This window comes from Cucurbita moschata, unplaced genomic scaffold (assembly GCF_002738365.1).
Source record: "Cucurbita moschata cultivar Rifu unplaced genomic scaffold, Cmos_1.0 Cmo_Scf00011, whole genome shotgun sequence".
Taxonomy (NCBI): domain Eukaryota; kingdom Viridiplantae; phylum Streptophyta; class Magnoliopsida; order Cucurbitales; family Cucurbitaceae; genus Cucurbita; species Cucurbita moschata.
The window spans coordinates 3,929,079-3,955,252 of NW_019268527.1; the positions used below are offsets into that span (position 1 = coordinate 3,929,079).

The 26,174-nt window shown below is 35.7% G+C and overlaps 3 protein-coding genes across 5 annotated transcripts; all 3 read right to left on the bottom strand.

Annotated features, from left to right (window-relative positions):
• Positions 1 to 13: 13 nt before the first annotated feature.
• On the bottom strand, positions 14 to 3,173 carry LOC111450035 (ATP-dependent Clp protease adapter protein CLPS1, chloroplastic-like). Its single transcript, XM_023090177.1, has 3 exons — positions 2,952 to 3,173; positions 1,393 to 1,546; positions 14 to 444 (listed from the first exon to the last, which is right to left on the bottom strand). The coding sequence occupies exons 1-3, from the start codon at positions 3,013 to 3,015 to the stop codon at positions 180 to 182; spliced, it is 483 nt and encodes a 160-aa protein (XP_022945945.1). The 5' UTR covers positions 3,016 to 3,173; the 3' UTR covers positions 14 to 179.
• A 1,278-nt stretch (positions 3,174 to 4,451) lies between these two features.
• On the bottom strand, positions 4,452 to 8,594 carry LOC111449233 (lysine histidine transporter-like 6). Its single transcript, XM_023089037.1, has 9 exons — positions 8,476 to 8,594; positions 8,237 to 8,379; positions 7,795 to 8,009; positions 7,530 to 7,698; positions 6,323 to 6,716; positions 6,125 to 6,230; positions 5,050 to 5,141; positions 4,884 to 4,952; positions 4,452 to 4,806 (listed from the first exon to the last, which is right to left on the bottom strand). Exons 1-9 carry the CDS (start codon positions 8,500 to 8,502, stop codon positions 4,708 to 4,710), a joined length of 1,314 nt encoding a protein of 437 aa, XP_022944805.1. The 5' UTR covers positions 8,503 to 8,594; the 3' UTR covers positions 4,452 to 4,707.
• A 1,204-nt stretch (positions 8,595 to 9,798) lies between these two features.
• Positions 9,799 to 24,152, bottom strand: LOC111449642 (mediator of RNA polymerase II transcription subunit 25-like). Of its 3 annotated transcripts, none has more exons than XM_023089627.1 (16): positions 23,858 to 24,152; positions 22,310 to 22,340; positions 21,214 to 21,277; positions 20,562 to 20,692; positions 19,414 to 19,623; positions 19,253 to 19,318; positions 18,540 to 18,750; positions 18,034 to 18,101; positions 17,109 to 17,930; positions 15,945 to 15,998; positions 15,692 to 15,720; positions 14,174 to 14,242; positions 14,003 to 14,087; positions 12,649 to 12,735; positions 10,668 to 10,867; positions 9,799 to 10,433 (listed from the first exon to the last, which is right to left on the bottom strand). In XM_023089627.1, exons 1-16 carry the CDS (start codon positions 23,953 to 23,955, stop codon positions 10,175 to 10,177), a joined length of 2,484 nt encoding a protein of 827 aa, XP_022945395.1. In that variant the 5' UTR covers positions 23,956 to 24,152; the 3' UTR covers positions 9,799 to 10,174. The 3 variants fall into 3 exon arrangements, with proteins under 3 accessions (XP_022945395.1, XP_022945397.1, XP_022945396.1); XM_023089629.1 differs by having other exon boundaries at positions 9,799 to 10,487; positions 10,620 to 10,867; XM_023089628.1 differs by lacking the exons at positions 22,310 to 22,340; positions 23,858 to 24,152 and adding an exon at positions 22,106 to 22,302.
• Positions 24,153 to 26,174: the final 2,022 nt, after the last annotated feature.

The following is a 26,174-nucleotide window of genomic DNA, read 5'->3' on the forward strand; positions in this document are numbered from 1 at the left end:
ATATATATATAATTAAAAATAAAAAATAAAAGTTTTTTTTTTTTACTCCAAAAACAAAGAAAATATAGTAAGAGTTGTGCAATACTTATATTATACCAGTTTCCTACCTATCTCCATGCCTTTGGTTATGAAGACTAACTTGATACACCATAAACGTATGACCCAGTGGATGAAGAAGTTCAGCAGCACCCGCCACTCGCTGGTTCGATTGAACTCAACAGCCCATTGCCTCTGAGCTGCGTGCAGTGTTCTTCAGCATCAGCCTGCGCACAAATGATCACCAGTGACATGCCATTGCAGTGAGCTTCTTGCATGATGTTAACAGCATTGTCCAGTGTCATTCCAGGAATCACTTTCATCAGGACTTGAACGACGTATTCTCGTCTGTTGAAGTCGTCGTTATGCAGAATCACACGGTATGGTGGCGTCGTTTTCCTTGATCTCCTGAACAATCCAACAGAGAAGAATGAAACCAATGCAGTTGTGCAATGAAACATTCAAGACTAGATTAAACATCAACTTATAACCAGAAGTCTGCCTAAGTTGCATGAACTTAGCCCGCTCGGTCCCGATTTAACAGTCAAAAAAAGAAAAAACCAGCGTTTTTCGATCATTGCAGTTCAGGCTCATACCACTCGTTTTTTCTCCTTTACTTCAACTGCAATACTTCTAATGCCATTCATTTAGCCTTCAGAATACAAAGCTCAATGTATTTAGTTAATGACAGTCAGGTAAAGGTACAAGAACAAGACCAACTCCAAAAATGAATGCTTTGTTTCATATATATATATATATATATATATAAAAGGATGCACTCGGGAGCATAAGCAAGTTCAGTGGTTTTAACCTCAGACTTTTGGGAGCATAAGTAAGTTCAGTGGTTTCAACCCCTAACTTTCGTGAGCATAAACAAGTTCAGAAGTTTCAACCTCTGAATTTCGGGAGCATAAGCAAGTTCAGTAGTTTCAACCTCGGGAACATAAGCAAGTTCAGTGGTTTCAACCTCGGGAACATAAGCAAGTTCAGTGGTTTCAACCTCTAACTTTGTTTTTTTTGGTTTTCCCACATAAAAGTTCAACATGGCACATGGCTAATAAGATGACCATGTCTCTAAAATCATACCCACCATTGCATTGGCGATACAAAGTGATTCATACATGTAAGGAGACACATTGCTAAAGAGTAGTAGTCTTGATTTAGAATTCGAATTGTAAAGATTAGCGAAAAACCATCTAACCGTTAGTCTTCGGACGACCCTACACCAGAATCTGTCGATCTCTTTAAGGTCTTTAACTGGTATACTTTATTCTTTCCTTGTCCCCTTTTCTAGATCAGTATATAGTAATCTTTTTCAATACATAATACATAACCATAGGGTCTAATGTTTAGTACCTCAAATCAAACTCAGATTCTCTTCCAGGAGTGGCTTTCTCAATAACAGGCCTCTCCAACAACCCTCCTCCTCCTCTTCCTGCTGTTGTTGCTGATTTAACAACGGATGCACAAAGGGTTGAGCATAGCCCTTTACAGACAGAACTTCTCTCCCCTGAAATGAAACTTTTATAAGAAGCTAATATTATCCATTGCTAATCTACTCATAGTGCTGCACTTTGAAAATTCAGATAAAGTTGTAAAAGGAGAAGAATCAAATCATAGAAATATCTCAGAGCAAATAAAGTGTAACTGAGATCGCTAACAGATATTGTCATTTTTTAGCTTTCCCTTCCGAACTTCCCCTCAAGGTTTTTAAAACACATATGCTAGGGAGAGGTTTCCACACCCTTATAAAAAAATGCTTCGTTCTCCTCCCCAACCGACGTGGGATCTCACAATCCACCCCCTTTTGGGGCCAACGTCTTTGGTGGCACTCGTCCCCTTCTCCAATCGATGTGGGACCCCCCCAATCCACCCCCTTTTGGGGCCAACGTCCTTGCTGTCACTCGTCCCCTTCTCCAATTGATGTGGGACCCCCCAATCCACCCCCCTTCGGGGCCCAGCGTCCTTATTGGCACACTGTCTCATGCCTATCCCCCTTTAACGAGGAGCCTAATGTTTGGCTCTGATACCATTTGTAACTGTTCAAGCCCACCGCTAGCAGATATTGTTCTTCTGGATTTTCCCTCAAGATTTTTGAAACGCGTTTGCTAGGAAGAGGTTTCAACACCCTTACAAAGAATGTTTTGTTTTCCTCCTCAACCAATACCGATGTAGGATCTCACATAAAGTAATAAAAGTAATCTTAATCTTCCATAGAAAGTAATTAGTTCATCTATAGCAAGAAACGAAGCAGCTTCCAACGTGATTGACAACTAAGCCATATGCAAAAGAGAATATGGAACAAAACAAAAAAAAGCATACAAAGCAAAGTACAAAGCAAAAGAATAATAGAAGAATAGCCACAAGATGGGAAAATAAAGAGGGATACTATATGCTAGGCAGCTTACAGATCACACTAGGATAAAAATAGGAATTTCTTTTATAAATCTAGAATAAGGAAGATGCCACGGAACAGAAGATTCTTGAACAATGGAATATAATCCATTCAAGATATCAGCATACACAGAAAATCCTTTTCCACAAAAAATATTGCACTTTTTGGTCTTATGGTACATTCCTTACAGTTGCCGGCCCTTCGCAATCAAATATTCCAATCAGCTCAATGCAAACAGATAAGCTTGGCACCATGGCACAAGAATCGAAACTCCATAGATCAATTGAGATCATCAAATATCTCAGTAAAAGCAAACAAACTTGTTCATAAACCAAGTTTAGTTGGGATTAAAAGATTAAAACCCAGAATTGAAGTCAAACTCACTCGGAAAATAAGATAGATTAAAAGGACGATATATGTACGATTTCTCGAGGAATCAGCAATGGCGGATGAAAATAAGTAGAATCAAAGAAGATTTGATGATGAGTAATGAAGAAAAAGAGTGAATTAAAACTTGTACCTGGTTTGGGGTTGAAGACATGGTTGGGTGAGAGAGCTAATTTGCCGCAAATCGCAATCTCCATGGCTTCTTTTCTTGTCAATCTGAAGCGGAAATCGGTTCCGATGAGGAACAATTCTGCTAATTTCTTCAAAAGATTACAAAATTCGAAGGATAAAATAGGAAAAATGGAAGTGGACTGATTCGTTTTCAGAGGAGGAACTGCGAAAAGCCGAGGGAGGAGGAAGACGAAAAGGAGATTCTAGAAACGACGTCGTTTTGATAATCGAAAGTCAACAACTGGGCCTCCGAACTGTTGTGCTAGCAAGGCTAGAGGCCCAACTTCTTATGGGCCTTTGGGCCGCTGGTCAATTTGGAATGAAGTTCGTGTGAGGGTTAAAATAATAATAATGTTATTATTTAATGAAAAATAACTTATTTCATAAAATATAATAAATTAATAATTAAAGTAAAATGTGGATTATGAGTTTATTATTAATAGGAAAATTAGCACTAAGTAATCCACTTATAAAATATTCCAATTAATTGATTACACGCCACTAATTAAGATTGATTATACATAAACGGTGACATAATGAGTACCCACTTATAAACTTCTCTTATAATCTTTATTTTTTTGTGCCTCACTTTTTCCAAATTTTATTATTACAAAATTGTTGAATTTAATTTTAAAGTCTTTGCCACATTTTAGGACCCAAAAAATAATAATAATAAATAAATAAACATGATTTCTCACTGAATTTTTTTTACTTCGGGATCTCACAATCATCCTTTTGGGGCTCAACATCCTCACTAACATATTGACTAGTGTCTGATTCTGATACCATTTGTAACATCCCAAGCTCACCGTTAGCAGATATGGTCTGTTTTGGCTCGTTACGTATCATTGTCAGTTTCACGGTTTTAAAATGCGTCTGCTAAGTGTCACAATCGCACTTTGATGGCAGCGGACTTACGATTGTGCGACACTCACTTCTCAACAGCAAGTGAGTTAAGCCTACTCGTTCTTGCATCCCCTATGGCCAAGCGATGTACGCTCGAGCCTCTGGCCCCGGTTCAAGAAGAAAGTTTTAGAAAACGGGAGCAGAGAGATTTCGAAAGAGAGTTTTGAAAACAAGATTGAGAAATTGAAATTAGTGTTATATGTGAATGTAAGCAAAAGACAACAATGGTTTACTCTGCATATAACTATCGGGTAGGGAGAAGTTGACAACTAGTCATATCCCCCTACAGTACATTTTGAGACATTTCATGTCTAGCAGCCCCAGACACGATTTTTCCAAAACGTCATACTCCCTAAAAATACAAAAGGAAAACATTACAACATAGAAAGACATAAAGGGTTCGGTTTGTCATAGGCATGCGTCCATGGGCAACACGCCCTGGACAAGCATGACACTAAGGAGAGGTTTCCACACTCTTATAATGAATGTTTTGTTTATATGTCCAACCGACGTGGGATCTCACAATAACCTCAAGTTGGTTCAATTAAACTCAATCTAAAAACACATGATAAAAACGTTCATTTATTTAAACCCAACCCAATTCAAGTAAGTTCATAACTCAACTTAAACTATACTTATCAGTTGGGTCGATCAAATTTTTCCGATCCGAACACCCAACTAGAAATTAATTAAAAAAAAACAACACAAACAAAATGAAATTAAGTACAAAAAGTAACATTGCATTCATTAACAAAATTAAGTCAAAAAAGCTACAAAAGTCAACGTCAAGAACTTAGATATATATATATATATTAGGTATAGAAAGTGTAAGTGGAAGCATCAGCTATAATATTGCGCAGCCCCCCGACAGTGGATGCCAACATTATGAACACTCCGACAAATATGCTTACCTGTAACAACCACCAATATAATTAATTAATTCATTAATAATTATTAAACTAATTAATTATGATTAATAAATGTATACCCAGTTGATGAACCAGTTGAAACTACATCGTTTTGGCTTCTTGATCACTAGCCACATTACGCTTGGAAGCTGCAATTTGATTAATTAGCATCCAAATTAAGATTAGCAATGCTTAATCATAATTAGCAATAATTATTTGAAATAGCCTAATAAAGAGAAATATTACGAAATATGAAGTGGGAGCAAACCCAAAGCCACCGAAGAAGCCAAGCAGGTCGCCGAAGAATGGGAATGTCACACCCACAAATATTGTGAATGCTGTAACAAAAAAAATCATGACATTATGTTAATTAATGTAGATTATTAAGAGACTAAACTTTGGTCAAATTTAATGAATTTGAGTGGCGGGTCCGATAAGGATTTGAAGTTGGTATCCATCTTCGCCTCGTTGATCGAGACCGTTGACTTGTAATGACATAACTAGAAGACGGGTATGAGAAACAATAGTGCATAATCATTAAGGGTGTACACGGGTTTAGATGAGTTGAAAAAGTTTTTTAGACTAACCTGAAATTTTGGGATGGTTGGGTTAGTGACTTTAGCTACTCGAATGGAGTTCATAACCCGACCCAACCCAATTCTCTATTTTCGTGTTGGGTTAAGAATTTTTTTTGGACTAACTCGAAATTTCAGTGTGGTTGGGTTAGTGATTCGAGCAATTCGAATAAAGTTCACAGCCCAACCCGACCCAACCCTCTATTTTCGTGTTAGATTGGGAAAATCTTTCGGACTAACCCTAAATTTTGGGGTGGTTCGGTTGGTGACTCGGCCAATCCGAATAGAGTTCACAACCCAACCCAACTCTCTAGTTTCGTGTTAGGTTGGGAAAATCTTTCGGACTAACCCTAAATTTTGGGGTGGTTGAGTTGGTGACTCAAGCAATTTGAATAGATTGAGTTATTTTTTTATTATTAAAAAATTCTATTTATTCATGTTACGTTAATAACTAATATTTTATAAAATTAAAATATCAAACATTTACTAATCACAACCCAAACATCTTACCAACCTTAAAAGTACGGCATGGGTGAGTTGGATTGTAACTCTATTTTTGTTTGGTCGAGTTGACCTGACCAAAAAATGTCAACTCACGAACCAAACCGAAATTTTGAGTTTTGTAAAACATTCAAGTCAACCCAAACGGAAAAAACCTAACCCAACTCAACTTTTATCGTTTGGATTGAGTAGTTCGAATTGGTCGAGTTATCGAGTCATATGAACACCACTAATGAGTAACTTACCGACATAAGCGGTTCGAGTGATAAACTTGAGGCAAAATCCATCAGGGAAATTCAATCTCTTTCTCATCATCCTCTCCAACATGTCAAACACAGGCATGGCATAAACCTAAACAAGATTAATCATAAACATCATGATTAAACCTAAATTAATTAACAATTAATTACATGATTAAAGTTAATCAAGTGATTTGACATCACCTGGTAGCTGCCAATGACATGAACGACAACCATAAGGTTAGCAGAGGCAATGAGCCAAGCTGGTCGTTTAAGATTCAAAAGAACATTGTCTTCAACATCTTGTCCAAATGCCCAATATCCGATCAAAGCCACCGGAAAATAGCAAATGGCGTTGATAAAATACGCTCCGATCACGCCTTTCCACATCGGAACCCTCGAGGGCTTCTCCGGTGTCGACGGTATGGTGGCCTGAATCTCGAGAGCGACGGCGTGTCCTGCAAATGCGAAGGAGATTTGCCCCAAGGCGTTGAACACTCTAAACATTGAATCTTCCATGCTCGTTGTCTTGTACGCATAGCTCACGTTCTCGATTCGCCCTCGGCTTAGGCTCCCCACCCACGCAATGGTCGAGTAGCTACAATCAAAGAACACGTCCCACAGACTAAATTTTAACTTTCTCTAAATTATAGGGATTAAATTTGTAATTTAACCAAAATATTTTTACTAAGAATGTTTATATCAATAAGAAATTAACTTAAAAAATATTTTACAGTCAACTTTTTTAAATAAAAAAATATTCCCGAGTTTCTCGAAATCCTAAAATGAGTCAAAACGTCAGGTCATTAAAGACAAGACCATAAAATGCATCGCCTTTAGGGTATATTTTATTAATATATCAAATATTCTAACCATAAAAATTTAACCTAATCTTTTAACGAGCTTATCAAACTTAAAGATACAAACTTTAATTTACCCTATGCCTAACTAAAGTTTACTTTTATTTCGAAAATGACCTTCCATCCGATCCGTTTTTTATATAAAATTTAAAATTTTAACTTTTTAATTTAAAATAATTAGTATTTAATGAGTTGAACTATGCTTAAATTGTCTAATTATTAAAATTTTTAATTTCTTTTGGGATGAAAAGTTTTTTTTTTTTTTTGCTTTTTGGTCCCTTGATTACGTTATATTTATTCAAGGGAATAAGAAATTTTAACTTTTTTGCTTTTTGGTCCCTAAAACATCATGTTTGAAAGAAAGAATAAAGCAAAAGATTTAAGAATAATTTGGAAAAAAATCTTTTTTTAATATAAAAATTATATATTATTGAAAAGATTTATGAATATAGAAATATAGAACATATTCTATAAATAAAGTAAGCTTTTTAATTTTAATTTTAATTTTTAATTTTGATTATAAATAAATAATTAATTAATTAATTAATTACCTGAGGGACATGATGGCAGCTGCTAGAGAAACACCAGCAACGGAATTGAAATTTGGAAGTTGAGAAAGGAAGAAATGAATTGAACCAAATATCAAAATCCAATAGGATTGTTTGACTTGAGCACAGTTGACACAAGCCATCTCCATGAACTTCTTCATGCACTTCCCTCCTGTAACCCGAACCCGAACCCGAACGTGAGTTACCACGTTGATATTTTTATGAAATCGAGATACTTTCGTTTATGTTGATGTTATAATGGGCTTGCCTGTTACGATGTATACTATGTCGCAACCGACTTGGACGATGAGTTGTTGTGGTAGAACAATCCAAGGGCCAAGTTTTTCGCCGAAAGCATATCGACCCAGGTCAATATATCGATCGAAACGAGTCCCGGGGACACACTCATGAAGTTGTACCATTTGCCACATCGTGTTTAGAGTCATGCACCATGATATAAACAAAGCCATCGTTCCAGGTCCCCTGATCGCGAAACAACAGAGAAAAGAAAAAGTTGGTGAGGTGAATATTTACGTCAAATAATCATAATTTAACACGGGTCTTATCAACCGACGATAACACGATATTATAGCTCAATGTCAATTCAATCTCTTGCATGGCTCATACGACAGTTTAGTTCACTTCAATTAAGAATATAAATTGACATGAATTAACTCAAGTTTTTGAGTTTAGTGGTGATTTAACGTTACCATCCCAAATAAGCCATGGCATAAGGCAGGCTAAGAACGCCAGCACCGATCATGGCAGTGACGGTATGGAAGGTGGAGTACCACCATTTGGCATGTCGTGTCGGGGCCTCCGCCTTCCATTTCTGGTCACGGTCGGGAATCTCCTATACAAATAAAAGAGAGGTTACAACAAAGCTACACAAACAAAAGGGTCGAGAAAGGCATAGCGATAGCCATAGCCATGGTTGGTGCAGGCTCACCTTGGGAGCTTGAGAAGAAGGAACCATGTTGATGAGAAGGAACCCAAGAACGAAGAGAAGGTGAAAGGTTTGAATTTGATGTGCCCCAAAACGATTGAACCAAATATAAAGAGTGGGTGAGGAGTACTCAATTGTTGGGTGGAATGGAGATTATTAAATAATTAAATAATTAGATTAAATTTAAATTAATTCCACTTTTAATTATGCTTTATTAGATTCCTTGTTTTAAGGCTTTTTTTTTTTTTTTTTTTTTTTTTTTTTTAATACTGAAGCAAGAGAAAGAGTGAAAATATGTTTAAAAAATATTTTCTTTTTTAGGCTAATTAGGTTAAATAAAGAATTATTTATTTATTTATTTATTTTTAAAAAAGAAAAATGGATTTTGGAGTGATGTAAAAAAGAAGAAAAGTTTTGAGTTGGATGGTAATGAGGAGAAAATGATGAAAACGAAGGTTTAACAATAATTGGAATTGAAAAAGTGGGGAGCCATTAGTGAAAGCAACTATGATTAAAGTAAGAAGATGGTGGCTATTTTTCTAAAGTTGAATGGGGTAATCAGCTAAATTCCTTTTTTTATTGATTTCGAGAAGGGCTCGAGACATGACTTTAAAAGGTTCCATTTAACTTACGAGATTGAAGTTTCACAGGGACCTATCCTTAACGAGGCAGAGAATTTTTGTTTGATTTGGTGTGGAGAAGGGAGTAGGAAGAAATATGACATTCGAGTAAATGAAGGATACATGAATGAGCCGTGAGTATAGGATGACAAAGAAAGATTTAAAGGAAATGAAAGTTACTACTTATACCAACAAGGTATACCCTTTTCTTTGAACAATTTTATGTTAGGTAAACTCCGAAGAATTTTTCAAGGTATACCCTTTTCTTTGAACAATTTTATGTTGGGTGAACTCTGAAGAATTTTTCTGGGGATGCATGTGAGTGAAGGCAAATCATGTTAGAAGTATTCGTGTTGGTCTGTGAGGATAAACTCCACTCTTAAGAAGCAAAGAGTAAGTAACGTGGCATGTTGCAAGAGATGTAGGAGGATGTTGGGGCCATCAAGTGTTGAATCTAAATCCAAGCATGAGCCGTTACAAGAAATTTCTTCCTCTTTAGCTAAACAAGGACGAGTCTTGGCCTTGCATTTTTACATATATATCATTAATAACAAACCTTCTAATGTTAGGTACATGAATGAGTAACATTATGATATTAATCATTATTTATTCCAAAAAAAATGTTGCCATAAGATCACATATAATTCGCATCCAATGAAAATTACCTCAAATATGATTCTAAAAAAATGTATATAAAACCCACAAATTCTAAAATCTCCTGCAAATCATAAGAATCCATTTCATACATACCTTTTTTAGGCTTGAAGAAATGGTAGAATGAATTCAATCATATCCTTCAAAGAAACACAGATTCTAAATGGACCATTTCAGTACTATCCTCGTTTATGTTCATAGGGGAAGCAACTCAATTTCTTCCTCTTCAAAGGAAAAACTTCACATTTCTTCCAAATCTAATGGACGTGACATTATAGTCAATACAAATATCGTGGCATATATACACAAATTCACTATAATGCAATGGCAAGGAAACTATATCGGTTAAAAATCGTGCGTTATCACGATTCCCACAAATAATAATAAGTGTTACCATGCTGACTTAAAAGTAAACCAGAATGGTGCAATCAACCCATGAAGCTTCCACCAGGCATGTTGGATTGACCCTGGGAAGCGACCTGTCCCTGTGAAACTAACTGTGATCGCCCAGGACCTTGGACATACGATTGACCGATTCCACCCCCGACCATTTGTTGCTGCTGTTGCTGCTGCTGTTGTTGCATTTGGGGAATCTGCTGCTGGGTTTGAAGCTGTGACAATTGTGGTTGTTGGGGCTGCTGCTGCTGCTGTATTTGAGGAAGTTGCTGCTGCTGCTGCTGCTGCTGTATTTGAGGAAGTTGCTGCTGTTGTTGCATCTGAGGAAGCTGCTGCTGTTGTTGCATTTGCTGCTGCTGTTGTTGCATCTGCTGCTGTTGCTGTTGCTGCTGCTGCTGTTGTTGCATCTGCTGCTGTTGCTGCTGCTGCTGCTGTTGCATCTGCTGCTGTTGCTGCTGCTGCTGCTGTTGCATCTGCTGCTGTTGCTGCTGCTGCTGTTGCATCTGAGGAAGCTGCTGCTGCTGCTGTTGCATCTGAGGAAGCTGCTGCTGCTGTTGCTGCATCTGAGGAAGTTGTTGATGTTGTTGCAACTGAGAAAGCTGATGCTGTTGCTGTAGCTGTTGTTGCATCTGTTGCTGTTGCATTTGCTGCTGTTGTTGCTGTTGGATTTGCTGTTGTTGTTGTTGCTGTTGACTGGATATTTGTGGCTTAAACACAACCATATCCTGATTCAGAAAGTAGCAAAACTATGAAATACCAACCAGCAATCCATTATTAATAGCACTTGACAAAATTGGAAACAACAACAATATGGCAACCTAGATCAAAAAGAAGGCTTGATTATTTTTGGTCAAATGGGCACACTCGAGCATATTCATACAAGTAAAAAGATAAAAATGAAAAAGCAACAAAAACAATCACAATTATAGACTATTGGACAAGAAGAGAGGGTCCTGGAATGTCAGAAAGCGACAGACAAAGTTAAAGAAGATACCAAATGGGGAAAGCAAATAAATTAATTTAATCATAAAGAGCTAGAGACGTTTTATGTTTACAGTTACAAGAAATTCAAATTAAATGCTTTGAATATGTAAAGCAACTAACTAAATAAAATTTATGAGCATGGACCTAAATTCAAATACAGAATTATAAACAAAAAAGGTTTTTCTGTATATAGAATACTACACACGACTGCCACGTTTGTGGTTCGACGTGTCACACGTGCCACGTGCCATTGTGTATTCACATGTACGTTGAACGTTACATAAAAATAACATCTAGTATAAACAATTAAACTCAATAATTTCAGTAGCATCAAGATTCAACTATGTGCTCATGCTTGGGATTAATTACATCTCCATCTCACGGATAATATCGATAAAACAATGACGTTTTTTAAAAGAAGGTATACATCAGATGCAGTCCATGGCACCATCTGTATGCTAGGAAACAAGATTGATGATCCGTTGAATTTATCATTTTTATCATGATTTTGCAGACATATTAGGGCATGATCGAACACACTTTTAGCACATTGAAGAATATCATAAAAATAAAATATTTAAACATGCTTGCTGAATAACTAAGATATGGCACAGAATTATCTGCAATTAAGACTTTAAGGAAACTGATTTAGAAAGCCTTCAAAGAAACAGAGCCTTGAAACTCTTCAAAAAATATTGTTTTTACTTTCAATTGGCCACAAAATTGAACGTTACAACAAACAAATAAAAGTACTAGCCAATCGATAATGAGAGTGCTCTTCATAATATACATATATATATGTATATATGTATATATTATGTATATGTAATACTCCATTTCTCATCAACTTAGATTTAAAGCAGTTTGTTTGACTTGTCTTTGGTCTTAGGGATCTCTCATCCTTAGGCCCCTTTATGTGATTGGTTTTGTCCATTCTGAATGGTTTTGAAACATTTGTTCTTATCTTATCCCAAAAAAAAAATGTTTGAAAATAAAAAAGAGCCTCTCATAGATGTGTAAATTAATGAGAATTCTTAATTTGTGAGTGCTTCCTGTGATTCTTGTCCTCAATATGTGTGACTATGTTTACATGCACCATTTATTGAATGTCAACAACTATAGTTCAAAACACCTTCCACATAGAAAGATTTCTGAAGATGATTAATTGAACTTTTAGAATCAGAGAAATTCGCACTTAATAATACACATCATCATATGCTGTATCCTACAATTGCAACACAAGAATTCTAGTAATCAAATGTTTCGGTTTAATATATGATTGCAGAACAAATAGATAAGCATCAAACATCAGTTCAATGTAGATGATTGCAAAAGAGAAACGTAGGCATCAAAGTTGCATTCAAATATTGAATTATACTTCTCAACCGAGATCTGAGATTTGTTGGTAATGTATTGACCTCAAAATGAAGGATTCTCACCATTTATTTGTTGGTAAGATAAAGAAAAAAAAAAAATACTAGTACTAATACAAACTAATCTTTGTAGCTCAAAAACGTCTTACCCCAGGAAAAAGCATCCCTATCAAGCGGCAAGCTTTATCAGAAACAGATAGCAGTAAAGTCTGGGATGGTAGCTGGATGACTGCACACTGAACAGACCAGGGAGAGGCTTAACATCAGAAACCACTCAGAAAATAAGGTTTGATGCAGGTTCGCATATGGAATGCAGATTAGTAATCCAAATGACCCAAAAATGCTTCAAGCACAAAGCAACGCTGGCATGTACAACTAGAACCATAAATCATTCTTGCTAGTAAAATATCAATATATACACAAAATGTTTAAAGGAAAAGCTCACTGTTGCACACTTAATTAGCATAACATAAATGTAGGACTGGTATAGGTCATTACTAGTTTAGAAACTGAGGGAGTTAATTCTCTTGAAAGCAGGCACTTGATAAAGGCTAATTCCAATTTTTGGGATGATCTTTGGATAGGCGGATCTCCTCCCTATATCTTTTCCGAAGATCTATGCTTTGGTCATGCACTATATACCTCTTCATTTCGAACTCATGGAACTCTAGCTCCCTTGCGTGGTACCTTGGCCTTTAAAGGAATCTCCTTTTGGATGATGAAATTTGAGAATGATCTCAAAGTTCACTTCTCTCTTCCTTTTTCCCTCAAAGATTTTCCAGATAGATGGCTCTCTTATGGGCATGTTCAACAAAAGCATCCTTGAAATGCCAGTATTTATTCTCCTCAATTTGGTAAGATAAAATAGATAACAAAACAAAGAAACTCATAGGTGGAAGTAGTGTATAAACTTAATTTTCAAACATCAAAGGGTTATCAAATGGAGCCTTGGTGACTTATTGGACGTTTTTTGAACTTTGAAGATTTATTGAACACAACCTTTAAAGTTCATCAACAAAACTTATAATTTAAAATTAATAACCCCATAAAAATAAAGAGTACAACAAACTTATAAATAATACTGCAATTCAACGTACGAAATCTTTTAAATGGATAAGGAGGTTCATTTATTAAAAATAAAACAGATGCAAAAAAGTTATTGAACTAAATTCTCAACTATCTTTCCTTTGATTTTCAATTTACTTGAGTCAGCCTGTTAATAAGCCTCATGACTGCAATTCATCTATCAAAGGATCGCACTTCCGTTATATAGAATCATTTTAGGAAAAATTCCTATCACAGTCCAACAGAATCTCAGATAATCGATGATAGGGTCTGACTAGACATAAAATAATAGTAATAGTAAATAAATAATCAAAGGAGATTTGAACCATGATGTACATTTAGTTATATTGAGGCGGAAACAAAAAATCCCAGCGTTTAACTAAAAGAAAGCACATCAACCTATTCAATGGTTAGGAAAAAAAAATGTAGACCACTTACAAGTTTCTTTTCTTGAAGCTGGCCAAGAAATCCATGTTGATTCATAGCTCGGAAAACAAGAAAATCAGCTTTTCCAACATATTGCCTAAAATCAAATACAACAAAACTTGAGCTGGTTTTAATTAAAATGACAGAAGAAAAATACTATTATCCCACTGAGCAACAAATTACTTGTTATTCATGTGATCTTGTGAGATAAGCCGAACTATTTGCATTATCTGCGGCCAGTTTGCTGCAAGCCTATGAACATTGAAGATAGATAAACGATTACACCACAACGAAAAAAATTGAACTGATCCACATATTTAAATGTGTAAAGTAGGGGAAGACAACTAAATCTCAAGAGGGATGGAGGTAAAAAATATGCAGAAATGGTTCGTAAATTTCTACGCTTTGAATGAGATGATGTTAAACTTGGGAGATTTTATTAGCATGGCCAAAAAAAATCCCAGACGTTAGTGAACAAAGAAATTCATGAGAATTCAAAAATGGCTGACAGATTTCTTGGGCCCCGTCTTTAGTCTTTACCATAATCGAAGTAACAAGAATCTAAAGTTTCTGATGTAGATTGCCCACCAATGATGGATACAGGAATTCAAAGGGGATACTGGCATCGTACCCACACTTACCAGTGAAGAAAACAGCAACTGGCTATCAAACATCATTAACAACTAAAGAATAGTACAGCAAATTTCAGACCAAGTGGCTATGTTAGAAAAGGTAGTATTGCTCCAGGATTAACGAGTCATTCATGAAAAATAAACCTCTGATCCCCAGTGAGTACATCGTGTAGCAGGTAATGGTCGAAGATGCCCACAACACAAATCCTTGTGAATCAAGCAGGGAAAGAGACCTTGTAGGCACTACCACTTAGTTTGTATGCTATCGAAAATGTTGTACTCCATAGTTACAACCTATTTTTGCAGTAACAGGTTTTTGCAGATGAGAACAATAACCAGGATCCTCAGGTAAAGAACCTCTAGCTTTTGTTTTCATGCTTACACATGTCATTGGCTCTATGACATGGGTGGTTGACTTAAGGATGAATCAACCACCGCAACTGCGACAGGCTCTATTAAGTAGGCAATAGAAGCAAAAGCAAGCTACTCTATCTTTTGGGATATATATTTACATAATAGAAACTGCCTGTTTCTGTTTCTTGTTGAAGGCAAATTCAGACTGTAGAAAGCATAATCCCCTCACTTTAAATGACAGTTAACAGAGCATCTATCAGGTTGCCTGAAGTTCCCAAAAACATTTACACCACTGATATCCACAAATCCTCAAGCTCATTATTCCATAGCAACACTGATTTCTCAGGTTCGTTTTCCAGAACTGAAGCCAGTTAAAAAATCTTCAACCAAAAAATGATCTAACCTATGTCTAACTACTTAAGAGTTCCTGATTGAAAACTAGAAAAAAGCTATGTTAAGAATTATGCATGCCGGCTTCTTCCGGACCCACAAAAGAGGCCAATTAAATCTAATACTTCCAATTATTGAGTAAATGACTGGACAATACCAATAAGTTAATTCTAACACCCCCTTCAACCCGATAACATGTATGGTATAAAGAAAATTTCCTAGTTTTACAAAATTTTATGAGTTATAAACTAAAAGGGAATCATACATAATTCTCAAAATTTTCAAATGTACGAAAGAAGTAAACTCAGAACCATAGTCAACTTACTTATCAGAAGCTGAAGCACTCCTGTAGCCCTGACAAAAACAACTTAATGAGTTAAAACACATCAATGAACAACTTGACATCATGGTAGAGGAAAGATCACTTTCTGATCACTATAAAAGCTTTCAATATATAAACCATTGATGTAGATGCTAAGAAAATAAAATTCATTTTTACTAAAATTGTAAAGCAAATGACTTTAATAAATAGTAATCCATTTTTACTAAAACTACATAGCTGATGATCAGAAGCATACTTCCATTCTTGTAATAAAAACAGGCTGGCCTTGTCTCTGACCAGACAGATTTCCCTGCATTGCCATAAACAAACAATGTTTGAGATAATTTTCATTCCACCTAATTAAACTTCTAATTTCTACCGACAAAGAATACTATCTTGCAACTATTCAAAATAATCAGTTTTTAAAATAAATTGATGCAACAAATGGTGGAACATCATCAGAAGTAAAAAAGAATACAACTCTAAAAGAAATCTATCTAATATGGAACCTGAATAAACAAAAGTTCTACATAATTTACATTTTTTAATCTGACCTTATTCCTAATACAAAAACATCAATTATATCTTCAAAATATACTATGAGTCATGAAGAACCAAGGACAACCACCTTGAACTCTTAGCCTTGACAAATGTTCAACAAAATTTATGATTTCACTTCTTTTGATTGTGTTGTAACTCATATTTAACCTCAAATTCTTACTAGCACACTTCTACATCCAAAATCATAATAAAACAAAACCCACGCATTTACTTACATGTATATATATGTGACATGGTTATTTTTTTTATCATTTGTGATTATGACGGTAACAAGGTTGACATGGTTATTTTTTTATCATTTGTGATTATGACGGTAACAAGGTTTTTACTATTTAATGATTTAGAACAAATATTCTATACATTATTTTTTTTATCATTTGTGTATGCATCTATGAAGCATAACCACTCTATTTTAGGCCGAGTGTCTGTGTCAACATGTCGGACACGAACACGCTCCAGACAAATCTCCCACACACCAATTTACATGTCCCTTATTATTCTTTTTGAGATTAAAATAAATAAAACAAGGAATTGGTATTCACAAAATCTGAACCCTGCAAATTCCTCATGGGGAATCCTCGCACTGATTCCCACAAAATTTAACGTAGAATTGCACAGGAAGGAGATTCAAATGGGGGGCAGTGCCACGGCAGAGACATCCCCGCCCCATGAACATCCCTATGCAGTAATCTTCACATTGTGGGGACTTATGATAACAAGAGATTCAAAATCTTGATTTACACACTTCAAAAAAGAAGAGATTTTGCATACTTGGAACTTAGAATCAGCTTATCAACTTTTTAATAGATATATTGTCATGACCATCACGTAAAAACACACAGGCAGATTCTCAACATACCTCCCAAAATTTCACGTATTTGGATTGTGCTTGTTGCAAAGCACCTGCTGTATGCTGCGATAATGGCATGTTAGCTGCTGCATTGTTGCTCACACCAAGTGAATGCATCCCATTTTGAACTTGTTGAGGCATTCCTGGAGTGGGAATCATCGTACCATTCCCAGAAGAAACACCTGGTTGGCTTAGATTGCTAATAACATTCTGGTTCATGCTAATTCCACTTTGTACCACTTGTGTTCCTGCAAGATTTCCTTGACTCATCCCAGGTACTGATTGACTCACATTGACACCACCTTGGAGATTTCCTACTGCTTGTGAAGTGGGAATGTTCGTATTTCCAGGAATATTGTTATTTGCTGAACTAAGTGAGCTTAGACCGGAGTTTGGCGCAACCTGTGTAAGAGTTGAAGACCCATTTATTGATGTCAGACCCGATTGACCAGATGAAAATACATTTTGTGCAGCTGGCACAGACGACCCCATTCCACTGGATATCATATTAGACACATGCATAGCCATTGGGGTTTGACCCATAGACGCAAGTCCTATGGAAGTCCCTCCATTTAAAGTAGCCACTCGTGCCTGAGAAATATTATTCAGGATGCTAACATTAGCAGGACCCACAGGGCGCAAAGGCTGTGAAACACCGTTCACTAGAGGTTTAAGATCTTGTGTGTTCTCATTATTTGTGATCATCTCCTGAGAAGAAAGTGGTGAAGAAGTCTGCAAGCTCGGGACTCCCTGTGAAGCTGCACGAACAACAGATGGCATATGCGGTGGATATGCGGATCCATTTGTCATAGATGTAACAGTATTTGGTTCCTGAACAAAATTATGGTATAGCATGATTCAGGTAGCAAGAATACGATTAAAAAAAGCTGAGATTTCTCCATAGAAATTAAGAATAAAAATAAATGACTCTTACAACTTTCACAGTAGCAGGTGGCACATTAGCAACAGAAACTGGCTGCCGGTTAATGATAGGTCCATTTGCTGGGATACACAAAAGAGAAACTCAAGTGTCAAATACTACTTGCAAATGTCATATTAACTTTTTATATATCCAGAGATCTCTAAACTCAATATGAGTAGGAAATATGAAAGAACCAAAGAAGCCGTCAAAAAATTCTGTCACGTCAAACACAGGGATATCAAAGGACAAACAAAACCCAAACGAGTCCTGATTTTAACCATCAGTTAAATCTGATTTGATTGCCTATTTAGATAAAACTCAACTATAATCCATTATCTTTCATAAGAATCTAAATCTACCTGGTTCAAATTACATTTCAAATACCAGATTTAAATGCTAATTAGCATACTGAAGACTTGCAGTCGCCAGGGCATATATAACAATAAGCTAAATACATTCCATAAGCAAATGCATCTAATTGACCAGGATCAGACAATGATAAGCTAGTGAGAGGGGACCTGATGGAGTAGTGGTTGGAGGTGGTCCTGTAACAGGCACAACAGGAGATATGTCCATTTTCACAGGACTCTGGTTTGCAGATAAACTAGTAATTCCAGGACGACTTAAAGCTGCACGGGCTTCCACAAAATTTTCAGAGATCAAAACAAGATACGAGGGGATTTTAACATAATCAATAGGTGGATCTGCTGCCCGCAGGTTGCGCTTTCCCTTCATTAACAAGTGGAGCGGTCAGTTGAATATATTTACAAATGAGACCATTAATATTTATTAATAATGCTGATTATAGTGCCACAAGATAAGCGGCTGAAAACTTTATAGAAATCATTCCTTCTCAACATTTGCAATCCATGATAATTGATGTACAAGTCCTTATAATTCTGCTCAATCTCAAATTACTGAAAATAATTAGGTAATGCAAACTATCAAAGATTTGAGCCATTCAGGAATTGATGATTGTCTTGGTGGGATAAAACAACGAGCAAAGTTGGTTAAATCTAGAATATTTGAAAGGTTAGAAATTGAACTGGCGATGACACATGCCAGAGAAACTCCAGACTTCACCATTACTAAATTAATAGAAGAAAACTTTGAATGCTTGATACAGGAAATATGTATCTAATGGTAGAATCCGAGAAGTTGCAAGGGACAAGCCTTCCTTTTATGTGCACGTGTGAGGGAGGAGGGAGCTGGAATAGACATCCGTACTTACAGCATTGTAAATTGCTCTTAGCTTTGGAAGCTGTTTGGGACAAATAACTGACAGAGATATGAAGCACTGCACAGAAAGATGGTTTAGTTAACTTAGCTACACTACGGGGAAGAAAAGTAAATTTTCATCAACTTGAAAAAAGTAAATTATGTGATGTGAACCTGAGCAAATGATTTAGCAACTGTCTCGGCATATGATTGAGAACTCCCGGACTGTGGTTCAACATTGTCCTGTTGCTCCAAATTTGGCACCGTTGGTCTATATACAGGCGTTGGCAGGGGATAAGGATTGCTTGCAGCAACAAGAATACAGTGCTTCTGCACATCCATAGTTTGTTGATTTTGACCACCATTTTGCTGAGTTGGGAACATCTGGATAGAAATTTATCGCACAAGAAACATCATAAGGGATACAAGTGAAGGTAAATGAATATAAAGTCATGCTCTATTTCTTTCGTGAGAACAAGAAATTATGGTAGTAATTAGCAAAAGAATTTTAAACTGGACACATTCAAAAGTTTACTTCATTCCGAAAATTAACAAAAAGAAAGAAGTTTCAGAATCATACGAGAGACTTCGAGAGATATTGAAGTATAAAGAGAGGCATAAATATCATACAAACCACAGGGCCTATAAAAAAAAACTATACAGTTAATATTACAAATGATTTAATTAAAACAGATCAATACTTCATAGACAATTTAAATTGGATGGCCGTAGCAGATCCAAAGCTTAACTGCATACACAGTTTTGCACCATCCTGTACGTCATTTCCAAGCATCACTGTATTTTTTCATAAAAACTAAACTGTTCCATTGAAAACATAAAAAATAGTCTGACATATGCAAAGAGATTACAAAAATATGAAACCCATCCCAAGCTAATTATAGCTCATAGCAAAAGCCTTCAAACGAGAACCAACTAACTTCAAATCAAACGTGGTTAAAAACAAGACTCGTGATTCTAAAATTATCTAGATGTATTGAGTTATAACACACATTTTCACTTTCAGTTATAAAGAGAAAACCTATTTATGCATCAAACTCAAAGAACAAAAACTCAAGAATTCCATAATTTTATAATGTGAAGAATTAAATACGTGACATGGTGAGGGAAGAGAGCAAGAGCTCAAACAATCTGGAACACCATCGGTATGTCTAATACAGAAGAAAACATTCAGAAGAAGATGAGAAGATGAGAGATGAAAAAGAACCAAAAAATACAACTTGGGTCATTCAGAAATGAAGAGAAGATAAAGCACCATAAAAGTAGTTCAGAAGACCAAGATCAGAGAGCAAGAAAATGCGTACCATAAGTGCTTCACCTAGCCCTTCAGCTATTGCAGCATCACTGAATCCACCACCGGAAAAGGGAATAGCTGAAAGCCATTGTATAAAAGTATCAACATCTCTTGTCCACCCAGTCCGCTGTACTAGACAACCTGAAAAAGGAAAAATGGAGATAAAAGAGAATGGACATATTCAACATAATGTCACACGCTAAATTTCCACCAAAACTAACCAGATGCCACATGACACTTTGTCTACTGGATGTGACAAGTTTCATTCTAGTAACAAAATATATATATATATATATATATATATAAAATCTTCGAAACTAAATTGCTGAACTTATTCGGTGATTTGGAAAAAGATTATTGTTAGAAAAATATTCTCCAATTGAAATTTACTTTAGCAAATATATAAGCCATATGTAAAGGTTTAAAGAAACTTAGAACTACGGAAGTATATGGGACACAAATGGAAAACTTAGTCCAGAAAGTTGTCAATATACAACATTTGACGAGATAACATCAGCTAAAATTTCTGTAAGCCTTTCATGATCACATTTAGCTAGACTATGGAATGACAATGACAAACATGGAATGTTTTGGTGTTGGAATAACTGCTCAACATCAGAGCATAAACATAATGAATCAGGAAAAATAAACTCCTTACGAACCACAATACGATCCATGCGTATGAAATGTGACCAGAGAGAACTCAACGTTAGAGGTTGGTGGTTTCTGCATTCCAAAAGAGAAAATCATTACATGGTCAGGTGGAGAGAAGGATGATTACCTAGTTTATATACTAGAAGAGTCACAAGAGTATACTTTGTGGAGGCAAGCATAAGAAATGATTATTAAATAATATGATTTTAAGGACTACAGTTGATTTCATGTTTTTTTATTGAGTTTTGAATGAGTTAGATTTGAAATGAACGTGATCAAATAGTCTGTCTCGATGTTGCCTCGAAATGAAAAGAAAATAAATACTTCACCTATACTTATAATCAATGAAAACTTGAAGATTGATAGCATTTGTAACCTTGAAAAATTCATAATGCTAAATTTGTAACCTTAGAAATTGAAGCAAATATAAATCTTAAAATTGAATGGGCTAGATTTGTGCAGAAAACTATCTGAAGAATATTTTTTTCGTTTTTGTTTTCAAAACTGTTTCTCAAAAGTGTGAATAACTGACATGTAAAAGTTCATACAACTGAGCACCCATAAAACACTATTCACAAGGACATGGATTGGAAAGGAAACAACCACATTCTCTCTCAAAAATAGGCCACTAAAAAGAACAATTTAAAGGAAACGAAAGAGAGGGGAAACTTTTAAAAACCAATTATCCAAAAACATTTTTACATAACCTTTGCAATAAAATCAGACCTACGTTTTCACCAACTAATTAAACCTAGTATTATCAAATTATCACACATCTCAATAGAAACATCAGCTTTAACTATAAATCCTACAAATGATAAAGGCCTTAATCTTGAAGTCGTCTTCAAAAAGAAAAAAGAAACAAACCAAGAGTTTCATCCAGTATGAACATGGAAGTACCATGTATCAATCAAAATGGAAGGACCATACATCAATTTCAGAATGCCTACAACAGTATCCTCTGTTATAAACCTGGATTGACAAATGAATTCAAAAGGTACTGGGATATTCTCTATATTTCAAAACCTGAACAAATAGAATTATAACATACATGAAATGTTAGGGATAAAATATCTTAGTCTCCTAGAAAAGAAAGAGGCGTACCTGCCCAGTTAATTCATTTCCACCGAAACATCTGCACAAATCAAAAGTTAAATTTAACATATCCTTAATATCATCAAAATTATTATCCATGAGCTATATCTAACATCAGGAAGTAACAAAAAAAAAATAAAAGGTGTATTCATTTATGAATTTCAAATGAAACAGTAAAGAAAACATCTTCAGCACTGTGTCCAACGGTACATGTTCTATAACATCCTACCATGCTTTCTTTCATTGTATGCATTACACAGAAGTTTACACACAATGCTAAAATAACTCAAGTACTCTTGTTCTGTTTTTTCTGATACTCTTATTTGTAATCTTAAGACTTGTAAACCCTCGAGTTGATCTACAGGAATTATTTTACCGTGTGAAATATGTGTTCTCTCTTTTACATTACTTGATATCATTTCCAATGTGCCCAGGGCCACTCCTAAAAATACAAAACAAGAGAGGTGGAAGTTACACTGGTAACTATTTAGACTATTTGGAATCCAACTCTTGGTAGCCGACCGCATCAAATCAGATTAACCAAAATGTGTAGACACAACCACCTCCCATTGCAGAGTATTGCCACCCATTATGACAAGCACAGACTAGAAGGAGACCGTTTGGAAAGAACTAATGTCCAGAACCTCCAATCCTCGACCTAATAGTCCATAGCAGCTTATCAACTGTCAGTATGCTGGACACCTTCATGACATTGATGATAGTAAAAGTGATATCTCAAGTAGTATACACCTTTGATTACAGGGATTAATATATAGAGTGATAACAGAGTCACTGAGACGGGCTAGTGAAAAGACCTTGGTACTATGTTATATATAAACTTCGAAGAATAATATGTAGTGTGATTACGAGGCAGATAGGTTGGCAATAAAAAAAAGGGAAGGGATATAATCTTATGAGCTAAATATGGAAGAAAATTTGCACCCCAATTTTGGAAGAGATAGATGTCGTAGTTAATAAACTAAAACAGCGTGGAATCTCCAGAAAAGTTCCAAATTCAAGAATGGAACTTCACTCCTAGCCCGTCAACAAATTCTACAGTATTGCAATGGAACGATTGCGCCGACCAAAACCAGAGTGCAACCAATACCCAAAATGAGAAGATGTACATAGCGACTGTATAGAAATAACAATGAACTACGATGCCTCTAAACCAGGTACCACGGTAACAAATCGTGAGTTCTACAGAAATAAATAGGCGACTCGAGCATTAATTGTCAAAATAGTATCGTGATCACGACACAAGCAGGTTACAACAAGTATGATACGGTTCCAGTTTAAAATGGAGACTCGGCCAGTTTTGATGGACGAATTTGGGGGAAAATCAACATACTGATCATGATCGTGCACATAATAGCCCATTCGCTAAATTATAACCTATTGACGAGTCAACAGACAAATGAAGCTTGCTAGACATTCCATAAAATCCTACAAAACAATCAATAACATAAGAAAACGCATACTTACGCAATTTCACCTCCCTTTAAAATTAATAAGCAGGAAGGAAATGGAAGAGCAGATAGGTTAAAAGAGGAATACCTGACAATCTTCTCAATGTAATCCGTTACGACGGTTTGCCAGAAGGGACCCATGGCTGCAGTACCTTCAACGACCACTATCAGCTGCTTCTCCGCCATCGAATGACTCAGAAACTGTATCTTCAACGCTTCCGGTAAGAAAAATAACAGCCAGAACGTGCGCGTTCTCTGGTTTATCAATCTATGATCCCGATTTTCTGATGAACTCCGGAACCGGGAAGAGAGCGCGCAAATGGTAGACTTTGGAAACTGATGCGAAATTACAGAACCGGCAACGCTTCTACTTCTGCCTTCGCCGGCTTTGACAAAGCTAAATAGTAAATTAACTTGATTTCTTTTTCTTCTTTTTTTTTTTTTAAGGTTCGTTAATTTTATTGGTTTTTACTGTGGTAATTTCCCCCCTTTTTATATGTAAATTTGGGATAATATTAAATTTCAATAAATAAATATATATATATATATATATATAACCCTTAAACCCTATACTTATTCTCGTAAAATATTATTCATTTTCAATTGCTTCGTATTTCAATTAAGATTGTGTTTTTAAAAGAAATACAATAATAATGTTCGTCTAAGTTTAGATAAGGCAATGTTTCCTCCCGCCACTGACGAAAAGGCTCGATGAAGGGAAGGAAAGGAAAGGAAAACGCTTTCAGAGCTCGAGACTGGGTTTCTTCTTCATAAAGAAAACAAAAAAAAAAGGTATGGGATGGCCTACGGTGCGTGTTATTTGAAGGGAACATGCTTTTTCGACCATAGTAGTATGACTGTTGGGCTTTTTCCTCATTCTGCCCGCTGCTCTATTAGGTAGGATAGTTGTCTTCAAGCTCTGTTTGCCCTTTCTCGTAAATAGTTCTAGGTTAACTCGAGAAAGCGCGTCAACCACAAAAATGAATGAGAGACTTTAATGTTTTTTTGGAATATACATCGGGAATGAATCACTAATTATTAAATATAAAAATAACACCGAATAAATAAACACGGTCATATTTATTTAAATTTTTTAATAAGGAAAGTGATGGTAAAATAATATGAATATTGATAACGAATCGCTCTCAAATGTATTGACCATAAGAGTTTTTTAATTTTAATTTTAATTTTTTAATATTACTTTGAAATAAAATATGACAAAGGCAATTATATTTTAAAATTTCACGAGTATTTTCGAAACATCGTCATAAGAATATTTTTTAAAATTAATAATTAAAATAATTTATTATGATATTTTTAATGAAAAAGAAATTTTTTTAAAATAATTTTAAGAGTTAAAAGAATATTTTTTAAATAAAATATTAACCTTTCTATCCAAGAATATTTTTGAATTTTTTTTAGAGTTTAAGGGTAATTTTTAGATTTTTTTTTAATTTTTAAAGTTTAACGGTAATAAATTGTTTATGTAATGGTAAAAATATCTCAAATAAGTATATATTCACCGTACAAATACCTTGTTAAATGAAAGTGTCCCACATCGGTTAATTTAAGAAATGGTCACATCGATTAATTTAAGAAATGGTCATGAGTTTATAATTAAAGAATACACTCTCCATTGGATTGAGGGTTGAGGCCTTTTAGGGAAGCCCAAAGCAAAGCTACGAGAGCTTACAGTCAAAGTGGACAATATCATACCATTATGGAGAGTCTGTTCGTCTAACATGGTATCAGAGTCATGCCCTAAACTTAATCATACCAATAGATTGACAAATCCTCAAATGTCGAACAAAGTATTGTAAGTCTCGAAGGCATAGTAAAAAAGTGACCTAGAGAACTTTAGAGGAGTCGAGCCTCGATTAAGAGGGGAGGCATACTTTGTTCGAGGGGAGGTGTAGGATGAAAGTGTCCCACATCGATTAATTCAGGGAATGGTCATGAGTTTATAATCAAATAATACACTCTCCATTGGTGTGAGGCTTTTTAGGGAAGCCCAAAGCAAAGTCATGAGAGCATACTTTGTTCGAGAGGGGAGGTGTTGGATGAAAGTGTCCCACATTGGTTAATTGAGGGAATGGTTACGAGGAGAACTCCAAAGGAGTCGAGCCTCAGTTCGAGTTCGAGGGGAGGTGTTGGATGAAAGTGTCCCACATCGGTTAATTTAGGAATGGTTACGAGGAGAACTCCAAAGGAGTCGAGCCTCTGTTCGAGTTCAAGGGGAGGTGTTGGATGAAAGTGTCCCACATCGGTTAATTTAGGAAATGGTTACGAGGAGAACTCCAAAGGAGTCGAGCCTCTGTTCGAGTTCGAGGGGAGGTGTTGGATGAAAGTGTCCCACATCGGTTAATTTAGGGAATGGTTACGAGGAGAACTCCAAAGGAGTCGAG

Excerpts from the sequence above, each read along its gene's own strand:
- LOC111449642 (XM_023089629.1), bottom strand. The coding sequence starts at position 23,955 with ATGGCGGAGAAGCAGCTGATAGTGGTCGTTGAAGGTACTGCAGCCATG. Across the intron at positions 14,088-14,173 it reads CAAGATCACATGAATAACAA|GCAATATGTTGGAAAAGCTG; the intron begins GTAATTTGTTGC and ends ATTTGATTTTAG. Across the intron at positions 10,488-10,619 it reads CAGCAGCAGCAGCAACAGCA|GCAACAACAGCAGCAGCTTC; the intron begins GCAGATGCAACA and ends GCAGCAGCAAAT.
- LOC111450035 (XM_023090177.1), bottom strand. The coding sequence starts at position 3,015 with ATGGAGATTGCGATTTGCGGCAAATTAGCTCTCTCACCCAACCATGTC. Across the intron at positions 1,547-2,951 it reads TGTCTTCAACCCCAAACCAG|GGGAGAGAAGTTCTGTCTGT; the intron begins GTACAAGTTTTA and ends GTTTCATTTCAG. Across the intron at positions 445-1,392 it reads GAATCTGAGTTTGATTTGAG|GAGATCAAGGAAAACGACGC; the intron begins GTACTAAACATT and ends TGGATTGTTCAG.
- LOC111449233 (XM_023089037.1), bottom strand. The coding sequence starts at position 8,502 with ATGGTTCCTTCTTCTCAAGCTCCCAAG. Across the intron at positions 8,380-8,475 it reads CTTCTTCTCAAGCTCCCAAG|GAGATTCCCGACCGTGACCA; the intron begins GTGAGCCTGCAC and ends TTATTTGTATAG. Across the intron at positions 5,142-6,124 it reads CACTCGAACCGCTTATGTCG|CATTCACAATATTTGTGGGT; the intron begins GTAAGTTACTCA and ends TTTTTGTTACAG.